The sequence below is a fragment of the Hakea prostrata genome, chromosome 1, assembly GCF_041222555.1.
Source record: "Hakea prostrata isolate BN-2017 chromosome 1, UWA_Hpros_2, whole genome shotgun sequence".
NCBI classification, from domain to species: domain Eukaryota; kingdom Viridiplantae; phylum Streptophyta; class Magnoliopsida; order Proteales; family Proteaceae; genus Hakea; species Hakea prostrata.
The window spans coordinates 70,975,333-70,990,326 of record NC_142600.1 but is presented as its reverse complement, the minus strand read 5'-3'; the positions used below and the strand labels follow the sequence as shown (position 1 = coordinate 70,990,326).

The following is a 14,994-nucleotide window of genomic DNA, read 5'->3' as shown; positions in this document are numbered from 1 at the left end:
TTTCTTTGTGTTCTATATATCCTATTTATTTTATAACACGTTATTAGCACGATTCCACTCAAAGTAATTGCCTCCTCGTGTGTTTCTGAAATCGGACATGCCCAATACTCCAAAGAAAGATCTGCGAAACAAATCCAAATTAATTTAGTCGATGGCTAGGTTGTATTCATGTTAAAATCTGGCCTCCAATTTTAAAACTAGACCACTTGCGAAGCAATCTAGTGAGGGCTTCATCTCCATACTTCAAACATGTCATTCTCATAACCAAACTGAAAAATAACAAAACTTCTACCAATGGAATGCAAATTCACCGGAGTATCTAATTTCCAATTCTTCACTTCCTTTTCTTACAGCCTATGGTGGCTTTCCTAAAATCATATCGTATGATCGAGGTGAATATGAACAAATTATGTTCATGCTCATAATTAGCATGTGGAATAATCATATGAGTAAATTTCCTTGCTTGAATCGGCTCAGGTTAACCTTCTATGGACACCTTCAGCCTCCCCCTCAATACTCCAGCATAAGAAACAACATCTTCAACTGCCAGGTTTGGAGGGCGGCCATCTGTAGCTGCCGCCATGATCAAGCATGAAACAGCAGTCACTAACCTAAATGATTTGCGGTATTAATTTCTTTGACTCTATCATTCTAACACTCCAATTATCATTGAAGAAAATTATGTGTGAGGGTCCATAGCTCAGTGGTAGAGCATTTGACTGCAGATCAAGAGGTCACCGGTTCGAACCTGGTTGGGCCCTAATTTATTAATAAATTATTTTTTTATTTTACCCAAAAAAAAAAGAATTTAAAGGGTATCCGTGTCTATCCTTTTTTTAGTAGAAGTATGTATCCAAAGTCTATCCAAGGTCACAAGATTTCAACTTCTAGGTTATAATGGTGTAATAAATTTCAAGTAGTAAGGAGACCATCGTCAATATTTATTTTGATGACTCCAATTTTAAAAGATCATGGGATTTTATAGTTAAAAAATAGATTGCGAATCCCAAAATCAAACAAATCATTTGGGTTGTGTAAATGGAAATTTTCACTTCTGTCACTCTCGTACATAAACTCTAAGTACTCAAACTTTTACATTTGGTTCCCAAAAAATCCAAACTCTTCACATTTCCTTATCCCCTCATGTTTTTAAATTCCCAAGCCTCGATTTTTCAACCCAACTATTTTCTTTATTTGAAGGTGAGCTATTTTAATTAACATAAATTTGTAATATTGTATTTGTTTTTATTTTTATTTTTTGTTTATATTATTTGTTTCTATTTATTTAGATTAGTGACTACAGTAATGTCTAAATGCATAGACATGCTCTCTCTTTTTTTTTTTTTTTTTTCCTTTTCAAAATAGACATTGATCTGCATGAAATGTTTTTTTGGATCATAACCTACATGAAATGTAACAATACTAAAGAGGGTATTTGATTGAATTAGAATTGAAAGTTTGGCATGCCACTAATCTAACTCATTTGCTCTTCATCTAGCTATAGGAATGAACAGATCCTCCATCCATTAGATAGAATAAATGCCTTGAATATTTAAACATAACCAACTTGTGTCTCATCAGTCTGCAAAGTGAATTGAAAGAAGTGATTGAACTTGCTATGAAATATTATATTATATGGGCCCCTTAGTTGAATGTGTGGTAGACTCCATGTGAAATCCCTGGATTTCTAGCCGGTTAGCCAATGATTTCAAAACCGCGAACCGGGGCCTAAAGTTGACAACAATTGTGGGCCATTAGAATCAAGCCCGAAGGTTCATAAGTGGACCCAATGATTGTGAATGAACCTTGTGATGACTAGACAACTCTCCTAGAGTTTAAGAAAATAGAGAAGATTAATCACAAAATCATTAAAAATGTGATTTTGACAAGTCCGTAGACCGGCAATGGAGAGTCCAATTGACAAGATTAAGGTATCTAAACGAAGACCTTCGAAAGACCTTTCCATCAAACCAAAAATCACCGGATTCGGAGTTTGGATGGGGGCCCAAACTTGGACCGGTTGAACGCCCCAACCCCTCATCCCTTTTCCAGCTCCGAATCATAATCAGGATTTTGGGTTTTTAAACCCTATTTTATGTTTTAACTCACCTCTAAACACATTTTTTTTATGCTATAATGAGGTTGACGATGTGGGAAGAGGATAAACCAAGGAGAATAGTGGATCTCATCCAATTGAATGTGCTTTGTGACTTGGATCTTTGTGGGAACGTTAAGAAATGTTAGAATTCTTAAACACTTCTCTTATAAACAGTTTTATAGGAACTTTTCTTCTCTCTAATGGTGAGATTGTGGTAGTGGGAGCATGTTAGGTTTATAGGTTGTTCTTGATTTCTTGTTTTGAGGTTGCTCTTTTGTAATAGAGTTGATGGTGCGAATTCTTGCAAAAGATTCCGCATTTTGACTCTTTGAGACGCCTACAAACGATTTAGGAGAGCCAAATTTGGGGCTTTTTGATTTAGATCAAATTGAATGTACATTTAAGATCCTTTTGCTACCAAATAAATTTTCCAAAGTTTCCTTTCGATTCGACCTCAAATCGGTGGTGAACGAGTGACCATTCACGATTGAGGTTGAGAACTACCTTTTTAAACCTAGTTTTTAGATTGGGTTTTGTGGGAAGATTTTTTGGATATCTTTTGAAACCCAAATTGACTCTAATTTATGATTATTAACTCTCTTGCATTAATAGGTTTATTTATCTTTGAGTCACCAACTTGTGAACATGAATTTTGGGGTTTGAATAAAATAATCAAGTGAAAGGTGTTGAATAACTAACCATGTTTTATATAATCAATTGTTACTATTTTAAATTTTATTATTGATATAAATTGCTGTAAATTTCTATCTACCATGATATGCTTGTGTGTGACATTGCATGAATGGAAGGTAAAACTTATTGTTTGAGTATTTTATTTGTTTTTGAATCCTATATTATTGATATGAAAACGATATGACAATGTATGAGATGAAAAAGGAATAATGATATTATTCTCCTTACCTTATATTATCAGTAGGGGTATTGAAGCCGGTTAACTCGTGATGCTAGTGGCTGAGTCCTGGATGTCAAACATGTCCACTAACATCATAGAGAGGTAGGGTTGCATATAATAAATAAGGGCTCATGGTGCTTAGTACCAATAACCAACCCATGAGAGGACATAGAGAGCATCCTATCCATTATATGTGGATGACCGTTGGGTTAAGGAATGGGGTCCAACAGATGCCTCCTGTTGATGATTTCATTCATAAGTGGGAATGTATTGAACCAAAAGGGCACTAGGCATAAGGGGAGATATACAAACCATATATAGTACAAGACCGTATGACCTTGCACTGGGCTTACTATTATCTTTGACACTTGCCAAATCTCATACCAAACGGTGATGTAAAATAATGGTGACCTATACCCCAACCACGGTTCAACAGGACTTTATCCAACAATCGCGGAGAACCCAACTAGACATCATTTGTTGAGGAAGAGTGATTGAAACTGCCCAAAAGAGATTGGTGTTTACATTTAATAAGTGTCTACCTTAGAGACTACATAATAGAGTTAGGATCATCATATTATCATCATACATATATTTATTTATATTATAAATTACATGGTTATCTTATGAATTATGATGTGAAAATGAGATGAATGTATGACATGGATGTTAGTTAACCTCACTGACTTCTGTGAACTCATTCCTTTATTTTTTGTATGTTTTTTAGACTTTTCTACAGATTATGCTGCCCCCTTCCAAGTGGAGGATTCGTCGCGAGGAGCTTTTTGGAAAGTACAAATGAGGAGGAGGTGGAAGCACATGAAGCTACGTGTTCGTGCCTCAACTGTTTATACGGAGCCGACTTTTAGTGATAGAGACCTTGCTATCCTTAGGAAACCTTTAGTTTCTTTTATGTCTATTTTCTATATATATATATTGATTTATTTTGAAAAAAGGCAAGGGTATCTTCTACCTAAACTCTTGAGTATTTCCGCTACATACATTATTTATTTTCTAGAACTTTGATGTTTAGTTTTGATTGGAAGTTTTGGACAACTGTAATTATTTTATTTTAGTTTTGATAATTTAACACTTGAACTTGATTTATTCTTATCCATTTAATTATACTATATCATGTGTTGTACGGAATTGTCATTGAACCTAAATCTTACGGTGTATCACCCCCACGGGTATTCGGGTATGACCGGATTCGGATGGTTGGGGTGTGACATTCCATCTCTTATATGTAAACTGAATTTTGAGAATCTCGCTCTAATGCAAATTGCTTTGTGTAAGCCCCCTCTTTTGGCAAAGTGTCTACCACTCTTTCATTTTCAAAATATTCTACATTTTCAAAATTTAAATTCAAGAGTCCACTTCATCCTCCATCTCTTCTTGATTCTATTTTGTCCTCAAACTCTTATTCGTGGGACTTATACAAATCGAATGGCTTTTATGCATAAATTTTTTTTCAAATAATTGGAGTTTCCACCAAATTCTCCTTAGAAAAATCCAGAGTTTTATTTGAAAATGACTTATCTATATCCACGCCTAATGAGACCTCTTGAACCTTGTCATACATTGTCTTATTTACAATCTCTTGAACATAGTGCTATCATATGCTCAAAGCGTATGCACAAAGTACACATATTTTCTCAATCTTCATATACAATAGATTGAGTAAAACTTAAAACCTTTCCAATGTTAGCTTCCCGTTCATTCGACTTGAAAGTTCAAGCACATGCTCCACCCCCTCTTCCACCTCAACCAAGATAGAAGCATAATTACCAAAAAAACGTTGCTTTTTTTTGTTATCAAGAGCGACCCCCATTGCTTTGGCTATTAAAAAAAGAATTCGAACATGCCCATACTCCAAAGGAAGATCTGCAAAACAAATCCAAATTAATTTAGTCGATGGCTAGGTTGTATTCATGTTAAAATCTGGCCTCCAATGTTAAAACTAGACCACTTGCGAAGCAATCTAGCGAGGGCTTCATCTCCATACTTCAAACATGTCATTCTCATAACCAAACTGAAAAATAACAAAATTTCTACCAATGGAGTGCAAATTCACCGGAGTATCTAATTTCCAATTCTTCACTTCCTTCTCTTACAACTTATGGTGGCTTTCCTAAAATTAGATCATATGATCGAGGTGAATATGAACAAATTATGTTCATGCTCATAATTAGCATGTGTAATAATCATATGAGTAAATTTCCTTGTTTGAATCGGCTCAGTTAACCTTCCATGGACACCTTCAGCCTCCCCCTCACTACTCCAGCATAAGAAACGACACATTCAACTGCCAGGTTCGGAGGGCGGCCATCTGCAACCGCCGCATGATCAAGCATGAAACAGCAGTCACTAACCTAAACGATTTGCAATATCAATTTCTTTGACTCTATCATTCTAACACTCCAAATATCATGGAAGATAATTATGTGTGAGGGTCCATAGCTCAGTGGTAGAGCATTTGACTGCAGATCAAGAGGTCACCGGTTCGAACCCGGTTGGGCCCTAATTTATTATAGATATTTTTATTTGACCAAAAAAAAAAAATTAAAGGGTATACAAGTCGAAATAAAGAGGTCCAAAGCTGAAGCCAGATCTTACAATTGGTTCAAGTTGCTCTGTTTTCAAATTATCCAGTTTTTTCTTTTCGCTATCCTGTTGCAGCTATCCCTTACAACTCAACACCATTTTTCAAAATTTTCGGTTGTGAGATTCACGTGGCTTCTGAAGGATCTTACAACTAGTCCTTAGGTTTCAGTCTTCGGCCCTCTATATATTGTCTACTGTTTAAGTTTTACCAAATTACTGCTCTTCCACTTGTCCTCAATATGGCTACGTCCTCTCCCCTTTCCTCTTTCCATTTTTTTCCAAATTACTCATTTTTTTATGACTTTTAGGATAAGGATTTACCTAGGGGCCATGGAGTAGGTTTACTCACTGCTACTTGACTAAAGGGTATAGGTTGGTACTTTCTATGTGGTGGCAAGGTGGTGTGCGTGGCCATTTCTACTTCCTGAATTTCTATGAACACTTAATTGCTAACAATCCTTTTCACCCCACCATTTTCTATTAATGGTAAGTTTAGATAACTCTCACCCATAACCACCACTTGGACGTTACCAAATTGAACCAAAACATATCCCCCACCTTTTCTCGAAGCTGAAAACACCACACCCGTTGTCCTAATAGCTAAAGTCAACAACTTCTTTTTTGGCTTGTCCCCCACCCTTTCTCCTTGCGTTTCGTCTGTAGGCCCAAACTGCAACTCTTCTATGTTTCTTGTTAGGATGAATCGTCAAAGTGGATGGGTATCCCCAAATAAACCCTCCCTTCGATCAACTTCTCCTTACGAAACCAATTTAGCTGGAGCTTCAAAGGTATGTTTCTCAGTCGGTTGAAGTTAAGTGAGGTGCTAGAGCAAAATCTTGGAAGGCGGTGGCACCTTCCGGAAGGCTAGCTCGCCACCCAGGTGTGCAAGTTCATGAGGAAAATGCTATCAACTCCATCTTGTATGGTTATGCATTAGGCTTCCCTAGAGAACCGATCACTGTAACAAAGAAGAAGTTGGAGGACCTTTGGTCTCCATTGGGAACCATCTCCATAACTAGCACATGCCTATTTCATTTATAAAGAGCATAGGAACAATGTGCTCTCTCTTTCACCCTGGTGGATTATTGGTAACCATATTCTGCATTTGGCATTAGAACCAATCCCATAATGTAATAAGAATGTCACTCTGCCTCCAATAATTGTTTGGTTTCAACTCAGAGGGATACGATCTCACTGCCTAACATATGAAAACATCCTGTTGTCTGCTTCCAAGCTGGGAAGAATCGTTGAAGTTCAATTGAACCCAAGCATGCTAGGCTCACCTCAAAACTCTACTCGTGTGAAATTGGTGCTGGACATCAACAAGAATGTCCAGATTTGCACTTCTATTAAGACCCATAAAAAAGAATGGGTTCCTATAGATGCAAAATATGAAGTTAAAATCCTCTGTTTGTGATGTGGGAAGATCTCCCATCAAACGGGATTCTGTGAAAAGGTATGAAACGATAACTCAGTTCCCTTCACCAATGCAATTCAAATAGGGCTTTTTGAAGGAGTTACAACCAAACCCCTAGTTGGAGGGCTTTCAAAAACTTTGTCCACGAAAACTCTTCGCAGCTTGCTGTTATTATCTGTAGTGAAAAATGATGTACAGGTGAGTGAAATGAGGATGATGGCTTTCTTGCTCAACTGGTACCCAAAATGATCATGGCTGCTGATGAGGTTAATGGAGCTATTGATGAAGCCCACGATTTTTCTACTGGTGAAGGTTCAACAAATAAGAAAAGAAAATCAGAGGAGTCAAAAACAATGGAAGATCAAGTTCGAAAACCATCAAAGAAAAGGAGATTAAAGAGGTGGAAATAATTGATGAGTCAAAATGCAAGATGGATAAAGCTATTGAGAAGGAAAACAATACTACAAATGATGAGGAAATGAGAAAAGAAAGGAACAGGGAGAAAATTAAGAAGAAAGGCTCTATCCTTTTTTTTAGTAGAAGTATCCAAGTCTATCCAAGGTCATAAGTTTTCAACTTCTAGGTTATAATAGTGTAATAAATTCAAGTAGTAAGGAGACCATAGTCAAGATTTATTTTGGTGACTCCAATTTTACAAGATCATGGGGTTTTATAGTTATAAAATAGATTGTGAATCCCAAAATCAAATAAATCATTTGGGTTGTGTAAATGGAAATTTTCACTTCTGTCAGTCCAGCACATAAGTTCTAAGTACTCAAATTTTTACATCTGATTCCCAAAAAAATCCAAACTCTCACATTTCCTTATCCCCTTATGTTTTTAAATTCCCAAGCCTCAATTTTTCAACCCAACTGGTTTATTTATTTGAAGGTGAACTATTTTAATTAACTGGCTCAAACTTATTACTTCAACTTCAACAAGAGAAAAAAAAAAGCAATTTATTATCTGAACCACCGAATTAAATATTGTATCTGTTTTTATTTTTAATCTATATTATGTGTTTCTATCTAACACATTGAGTGAGTATAGTAATGTCTAAATGGATAGACATGCTCCTCTTTTTTCTTTTTCTTTTTCTTTTTTTAAATAGACATTGATCTGCATGAAATTTTTTTTTTTATCATAACCTACATGAGAGGGCATTTGATTGAATTAGAATTGAAAGTTTGGCATGCCACTAATCTAAATCATTTGTTCTTCATCCAGCTGTAGGAATTAACATATCCTCCATCCATTAGATAGAATAAATGCCTTGAATACTTAAACATAACCAACATGTGTCTCATCAATCTGCAAAGTGAATTGAAAGAAGTGATTGAACTTTGCTGTGAATTATTATATGATTTTCACTCCAAAAAAAATATATATTTTGTGGTTCTTTTCTGTGTAAAATATTAGGTAATTTATGCATAAAAAGATGTCTCTCACCTTTTTTCTTCTCTTCTTCTTCTTCTTCTAGCTTCTTCTTCTAGAGGGAGGATCAGCTGGTCAGTATCCACTTTAGGATTTTCAGATCGTGTAATTCTGATGCATTGCACTGCTGTTTTGTTGAATGAATCCTTCTCTATTCCCCCTCCCTCCCCAAAAGAAAAAAAAAATCTATGCATAAAAGCTTGTTATCACAACATTGATCTTTAAAAAAACACCTTTTTTTTTTTTTTTTTTTTTTTTGACAACACCACCTGAAATATTATCAAAAAATACATCATTTGCAACTTACATCCAATTTTTTCAAGACTCTGCGAGATACATTATAGAAAGAAGTGGGAGGGAGATAAAGGAGAACGATTGAAGGATCATGGAGGATGAGAACCCATAATCGGTGCTGGAGAATTCCTGCAAATGGGACAGGTAGGATTCATCCTAAGCCACTCATCAATGCAATCGACATGGAAGCAATGTTGACACTGTGGTATAGTTCTTAGTGTTTCTCTGGGTTGATATTCTGCTAAACAGATTGAACATGTATTGTCATCATCTCTAACCATCCGGCGACTCTCACCAACCACAGATTTGGGATAGGCTTCTATGGTTGAATTGTCTAGACCCGTTGCAACAACAGTTGGGTGTGGATTTACTGCCGAAGAGCCACCGCCGCCGGTGCCCGTAACCTCCTCGCCATTACTTGGATTGCTTCTCCTGTATCTCTTGAACCTCCCACTGGCATAGCATGCGATGCCAATCCCACATAACAATGTTGGCACCCCAATGCCTATGGTCACTGCATAGCTGACGCTCCTTGACATTCCTCCTGTTTGACAATGCTGAGTTAGGAACAAAGAAATCCCAAAAACTAAAGCAGCAGCGTGGGTCAAGCTTGTTAGGTCACACACCATTTTTGTGCTCTGAGCTCCGATTTTAACTTCCAAGAGAACAATTAAGTTAGAACCCCTTTGGTGAACGAAAATTGATAAAAAGTCCTTCGAGTGTCATCCAGGACGTCAAAAGGCAGATACGGGCAATCATTATTTATGTTTATGGGTTGGTATCCTCCACCAATCAGGGTAAAAACCTACATTGAGGTGGGGCCCACCTTGAATTATGACAAAATGAACCATGGGGCCCATAAGCTCCCCTCCACACCGTCCGTAATCCCATATCCTGACCGGTGGAGGATTCATCCGTAAATGTCTTTTTTTAGGAAATTTATGGTTTTATCAAAGGATTTACCATAAAGTCACCCTGAATTATTAAATTTACCAATTAGATCCTTTATTACTAACACCGTTTATCTCAGAAAGTCATTAATTTTCCATTTCCAATGCTACCCTACATTTCAAATTTTGCGAAGGCTCACGACCGTGAGAGGAAAAAAAATCGTAGACAATAAAGGAAGAAGATGAATAAATGAGTAAACCCTAAAAATTTTCATTCAAGGTTATACTAGTCTTTTCAAATAAAAACCCTTCGTTTATATTAATATTTAAGTCGAAATTCCCGGTAAGTCAGGGATGTGACTGAAACTTTTCCATGTTTTTATGTATTTCTAACAATCGGGTGGGCCCCACTCGCATTATACTATTCCATGAAATGCCATCCGGAAAACGGGAAACCCTCCCCAAACCCAACTACCACAAAAAACCAAGAAGCAAGCACACAGAGAGAGAGAAAGAGAGAGCAGGAATTTGAAGAAGAGAAGAAGAAGGTTTAAGTGGATTTGAAGATTACCTTGTTGAGAAATACCAAAACATTCAACTTCAAGGCTTGAGCTACTCTTGAAACCGCACCTCCCTCCCTTCTCCACACAATCTCCACACTGAGGAACATCCCATGAAAGCGTCAAATCTCCACTCAAATCACTGAACGACATATCACTGTTATCATAGTACCCTGACCAAGGAATCGGAACCTTCACCGTCGTCATCACTTCGCATCCTCTGCTTGAAACCATCATATCAACAGACAGCGTTGAAGCCGTTGCCCAAATCTCACCGCTTGAATTACTAAGACAACTTATCGGATTATACGGTATCGGCGGCATACCCTGTACAATCGCCGTCGGACACCTCAGCATCGTGTAGTTCTGATATAACGCCGTTCTGAAAGGTGAACTCCAGAGATCCAACTGGAATAACCGATTCGGAAGACACCCGTCCGGGTCGTTAACTCGGATCTGTTGATTGATATAATCTATTTTTTGTAGCCAAAACTCACCTGAAGAAGAGATCTTCAGAATCGTACGGTTATTGCAGGTGAGGTCGAATTCGGGGTACCCACAAGTCTCTGCCTGCAGATATCTTAACCGGAAAGGAAACCGGATTTCCGGTTCGGTTAAGCCGCCGCATGTGAAAACCGGGCAGAAATCTTCTTCACCTGTGATTATCACGGTGTGATGGAAGAAAAGGAGGAGTAGAAGGAAGGAGGAGAGAAATTGGGAAGAACCCATTTTTGATGTGGTGTTTGGTTACCGTGTTAGCGTTAAATTAAAGCTGTCGGCGTTTGAACTGTGAATCTACGAGTATATGAATTATATAATAAATCCTAAGTTTTTTTCTTTTTTCTTTTTTGGTAGCAGAATTATATAAATAAGTTGAACTCGAATGGTATTTTATGTCACCACTCACCAGGCCCTAAAGTGTTAAGCTTATGATGGTGACTTATTAGTAAAGCAAATTTCATCCAATGCAAGATTTCTTTTAGAAGCACCACTAAAAAAGGAGAGAATTTCATACTGCGAAAATTGATTAAGGGCTTGTTTGGTTACATGATTCCAGAGATTTCAAATCTCTGGATTCATGAATCTGAGAATTATACCCGTTTGGTTGTAAAAATCTCTAAATTCATGAAATCTAAAAATTCACCTTTTTACACTAAAAACGTGAATCTGTGGATTTATGGGTAATGGGTGAAATCCAAAGATTTCAAAAAAGCTATACATTTGCACATTCACAAAAATCACGTCGTTCAAATAATTTTTTAGGATGAATCCACAAATTTCATTCTACAACCAAACATCTAATTTTATAAATTATAACTCCATAGATTTGAAATCTCTAGATATTTGAAATCTCCAGACTCATGTAACCAAACAGGCCCTAAGATTGTTTAGTCACTAATTATAAACACTTCTAAATGAAGAGGTCATGGATTTATATCAACAAAGGATAATAAGAATTTTAGAGTTCGAACCTCTCCATAGAGGGAGCACATACTGCTCTTTTTTTCCACCAAACAAGGAGTGCATGAAATCCACAGTGATGAAGAAGCATCAGGATAGCATATGTGTGCTTATCTGACGATAAGTTGATCCAAACTCGGAATTGAAGTCATGGATCTTATTAAGATTGACTTGTCTATTATTTTAATTGACAATGGGGTATTTATGATGGCGTTTGAATTGTGTATGGGTCCTAGGCATTACCATTGTTGGTTAATGTAAATTAGACATTTTATCCTTATGTTTGAGTGTTGCATATATAGACGGTCCATACAGAGTGCATCTTTGTTTTTTTATATATGGATTTTGTAGTCAACTTGTGTACTTCTAGATACTTCTCATACATAATATAAAATGAAAAGGCTCTGCATAAGACAACATGGAGATTGAATATTTTACTCTAGATACTTCTCCCATGAATATAAAATGGAGAAATGGAGATGTTTTGCATTAAGACAAAATGGGGATTGAATACCTTATTCCAAATAATAAGAAGAAAAAATTTGGTAAGGATGAAAGGAATTATTTATGATTATAGATAAATATAACGTCATTTCAAATGATAAAAATGTGAGTTAATATGGAAAAATTTCCCAAATTGTCAGCACAAAAGACCATTTTAGTCTATAAAAGAAATAGGATGGTACAAAGACCAACGTGCTTAAATTATATTTTTTACAAAAAAGATATAAATTAAAAAACTAAAAGAATAATACCAAAATCCTGTCTTTGATTGGATTTCAACATAAAGTCCTTTGCTAATTTGTAGTGTCAAATTTATTGCATGAGGCTAAGTTCTTTACGAAAATATATATTTAATTTTTATTATTTGTTTACATCCGGTGCTCGCTCTTGAAAATAAGAGAAAGTCCTAAAGGACTTTGCCACGTCAAATTTATCGGATCAGGTTAGACTATGAAAGCGAAAGCAAGTCTTAATTCTTTTGCTCTGTTCACACTCGATGCTTGAGAGATATGTTCATCTTTTTCTTTTGTTGTTCACACTTTGATTTTTCCATGGCTGAGGCGGATAACTCTGTAGGTTTTGGGTTCATTCACATAAATTTCAACGGATTTCCCCTCTTTGCTGCTTCGATTCCAAGTTCAGTTGCTTCGATTTTCACTGGCGAAGCCCTAGCTCTCTGTGAAGCGATCATGTGGGCAGAGGAAGAAGGTCTGAAAAATGTAATCTTTGAGAGCGACTCCAGCAACCTTATCCACTACTTAAGACCTCTTTTTTCTTTTTGAATTGAGTGCTAGGCGTGTGGTAGAGGACATTAGATGTTTGCTTGTTCTTGAACCATCTTGGTCGATTCGGTATGTCTCTAAGTAGGCTAATTGTGTAGTCAATTCCCTAGCTAGGAAGGCCCAGTCCATGGCAAGTCGGACTGCATGGTCTAATTCCACTCGTTGGCTTATTGTTCTTTGTAATCAGGAAGTCTTGGGTTTTTTTTTATCCGTCTTCTAATTAAAAATCTGTTTACCAAAAAATAAAATAAAACACCTACTTTTCTTTTTGTAGTTTTCTCCTTATTTCAAAGGATAAAAAATTTATCTATCGACTCCATGGCTCGGATGGCCCTACTAGTGTCTGATGGGTTGATTTATTTCCTTCAAGGCTTGTTTAATATAATTATGCCATGTGTCTCAAGAATTATTAATATATATTTTATCTTTTTGTGTAAAAATAAAATAAAATCATCGACCCAGGGAAAATCCTTTTAGTGTAAACCGGGATTCATCATATTGATTGAGCAATATCCTTTATGTTTTATTTTTGAATAGAAGTTATATATAAAATAATCGTGAAATTAATTTTCAATCCATTATATTATTAAAAAAAAAATCCAACCCATTAAGTGTTAGAACACAATGATTAAAATGGAAAAAAATTTCTTAAGAGTAAACCGGGACTCGTCATTTTTTATTATTATTTTTTTTTAATCCGAATAGTTTATATATAAGAGGAGGGGGGAATATTACTAATATAGGTGCCGCCGGATGGATGCGAACCCATGACCTCCCCGTGGGAGGTTGGACTTTTAACCATGCTACTCATCAAATTGATCGTTGTCAGATTCATCTGCAACTCATAAAACATTGGATTTGACAACAGTTGAAGAAAAAAAAAATCATGTGAACTCTATTCAAAGGAAAATAAAATAACTAGATTTTGTGAAAAATGTTAAAAGGGTAGAAAAGTTAGCATATCATCTCACAATATAATCTGTCACTTTTTTTATCCCATGAACCAAACAAATCACTAGAATTATTTTTTTTAATTTCCACTGTATTATTTATTATTATTATATTTTGTTTACATCTACTCTATTTTTTTTTTTGTTGGGTACAACATCCACTTTACTTTTTTTTTGTAAAAATAATGGAATCGCGTAGGACCCAATAGAAAACAAAACAAATAAAAAATTTAATTTGCCCCAACCAACATATCACCCTGAATAAATTCCTCTAATTCCAAAGGCAGCTTTTGTAGGACTTTCAGGATTTTCATTTCATCATAGAACATCCTTAAACACCAATGGGCTATTTGGTTTCCTTCCCATCTAATGTCGGTGAAATGGACATGTCCATTTGATATGAATATTTGATGAATGTCATTAATAATGTTCCCAAATTTTCCTTGGCCGGAGTTTGATTCCATTTCAATAGGCTATGCCCCCATATTAAGAGAAATATCCAATCTTCTTTCAATATCAAAAGTTCAGTTTATAGAACTTCATTAAATTGCACATTTTTTGTGAATCGCTTGAAAAGCTCCACAGTATGATCTCTGATGCTTCCAAAATTTGCTCAGCCTTTAGATCTCGCAATAATGACTTGCAAAACAATCGTCAGATGTGGCCTGACCGTGGAGTCGGGAGTCCACCTCCGATGGCTAAGTCAATTGATAAACTGATCACAAAGGCTCTGACTAAACGCAGAGCTAAAATAATAATACAATAATTGGGAATACAATTCAAATACCTTCTTCATACGTTGGTGATGTCTTATATAGAGTTTATATTTGAATCCCACTCGTTAAATTCGTTCGTGCCTTATTATGATGACCGTCAGATCCAAATGATTAGACCCGTTGGTGGGGTAACGGATAACATCCTCTGATCGCACGATCTTGATGCTATGATCGTGGCCGTAATTCAAGCTGGCATGATTTTCCATTCCATGAGAATTGATAACCGTCACTTTGACTAGTTATACGTCATAGGAATCTCGGACTCATGCATATCTGCTGATAGCTGTTGTTTCTTTCTGAACACACTATCT

General features: G+C 36.2%; 1 protein-coding gene and 2 non-coding genes across 3 annotated transcripts; 2 read left to right on the top strand and 1 right to left on the bottom strand.

The window, feature by feature from the left end:
• The first annotated feature begins 689 nt into the window (after positions 1-689).
• Positions 690-761, top strand: TRNAC-GCA (transfer RNA cysteine (anticodon GCA)). The gene has a single exon. It is a non-coding gene; the product is annotated as a tRNA-Cys (tRNA).
• A 4,700-nt stretch (positions 762-5,461) lies between these two features.
• TRNAC-GCA (transfer RNA cysteine (anticodon GCA)) lies at positions 5,462-5,533 on the top strand. Its single transcript has one exon. It is a non-coding gene; the product is annotated as a tRNA-Cys (tRNA).
• A 3,178-nt stretch (positions 5,534-8,711) lies between these two features.
• LOC149029737 (RING/U-box superfamily protein) lies at positions 8,712-11,029 on the bottom strand. Its single transcript, XM_089142077.1, has 2 exons — positions 10,222-11,029; positions 8,712-9,304 (listed from the first exon to the last, which is right to left on the bottom strand). The coding sequence occupies exons 1-2, from the start codon at positions 10,937-10,939 to the stop codon at positions 8,850-8,852; spliced, it is 1,173 nt and encodes a 390-aa protein (XP_088998203.1). The 5' UTR covers positions 10,940-11,029; the 3' UTR covers positions 8,712-8,849.
• Between the last annotated feature and the right edge of the window lie 3,965 nt (positions 11,030-14,994).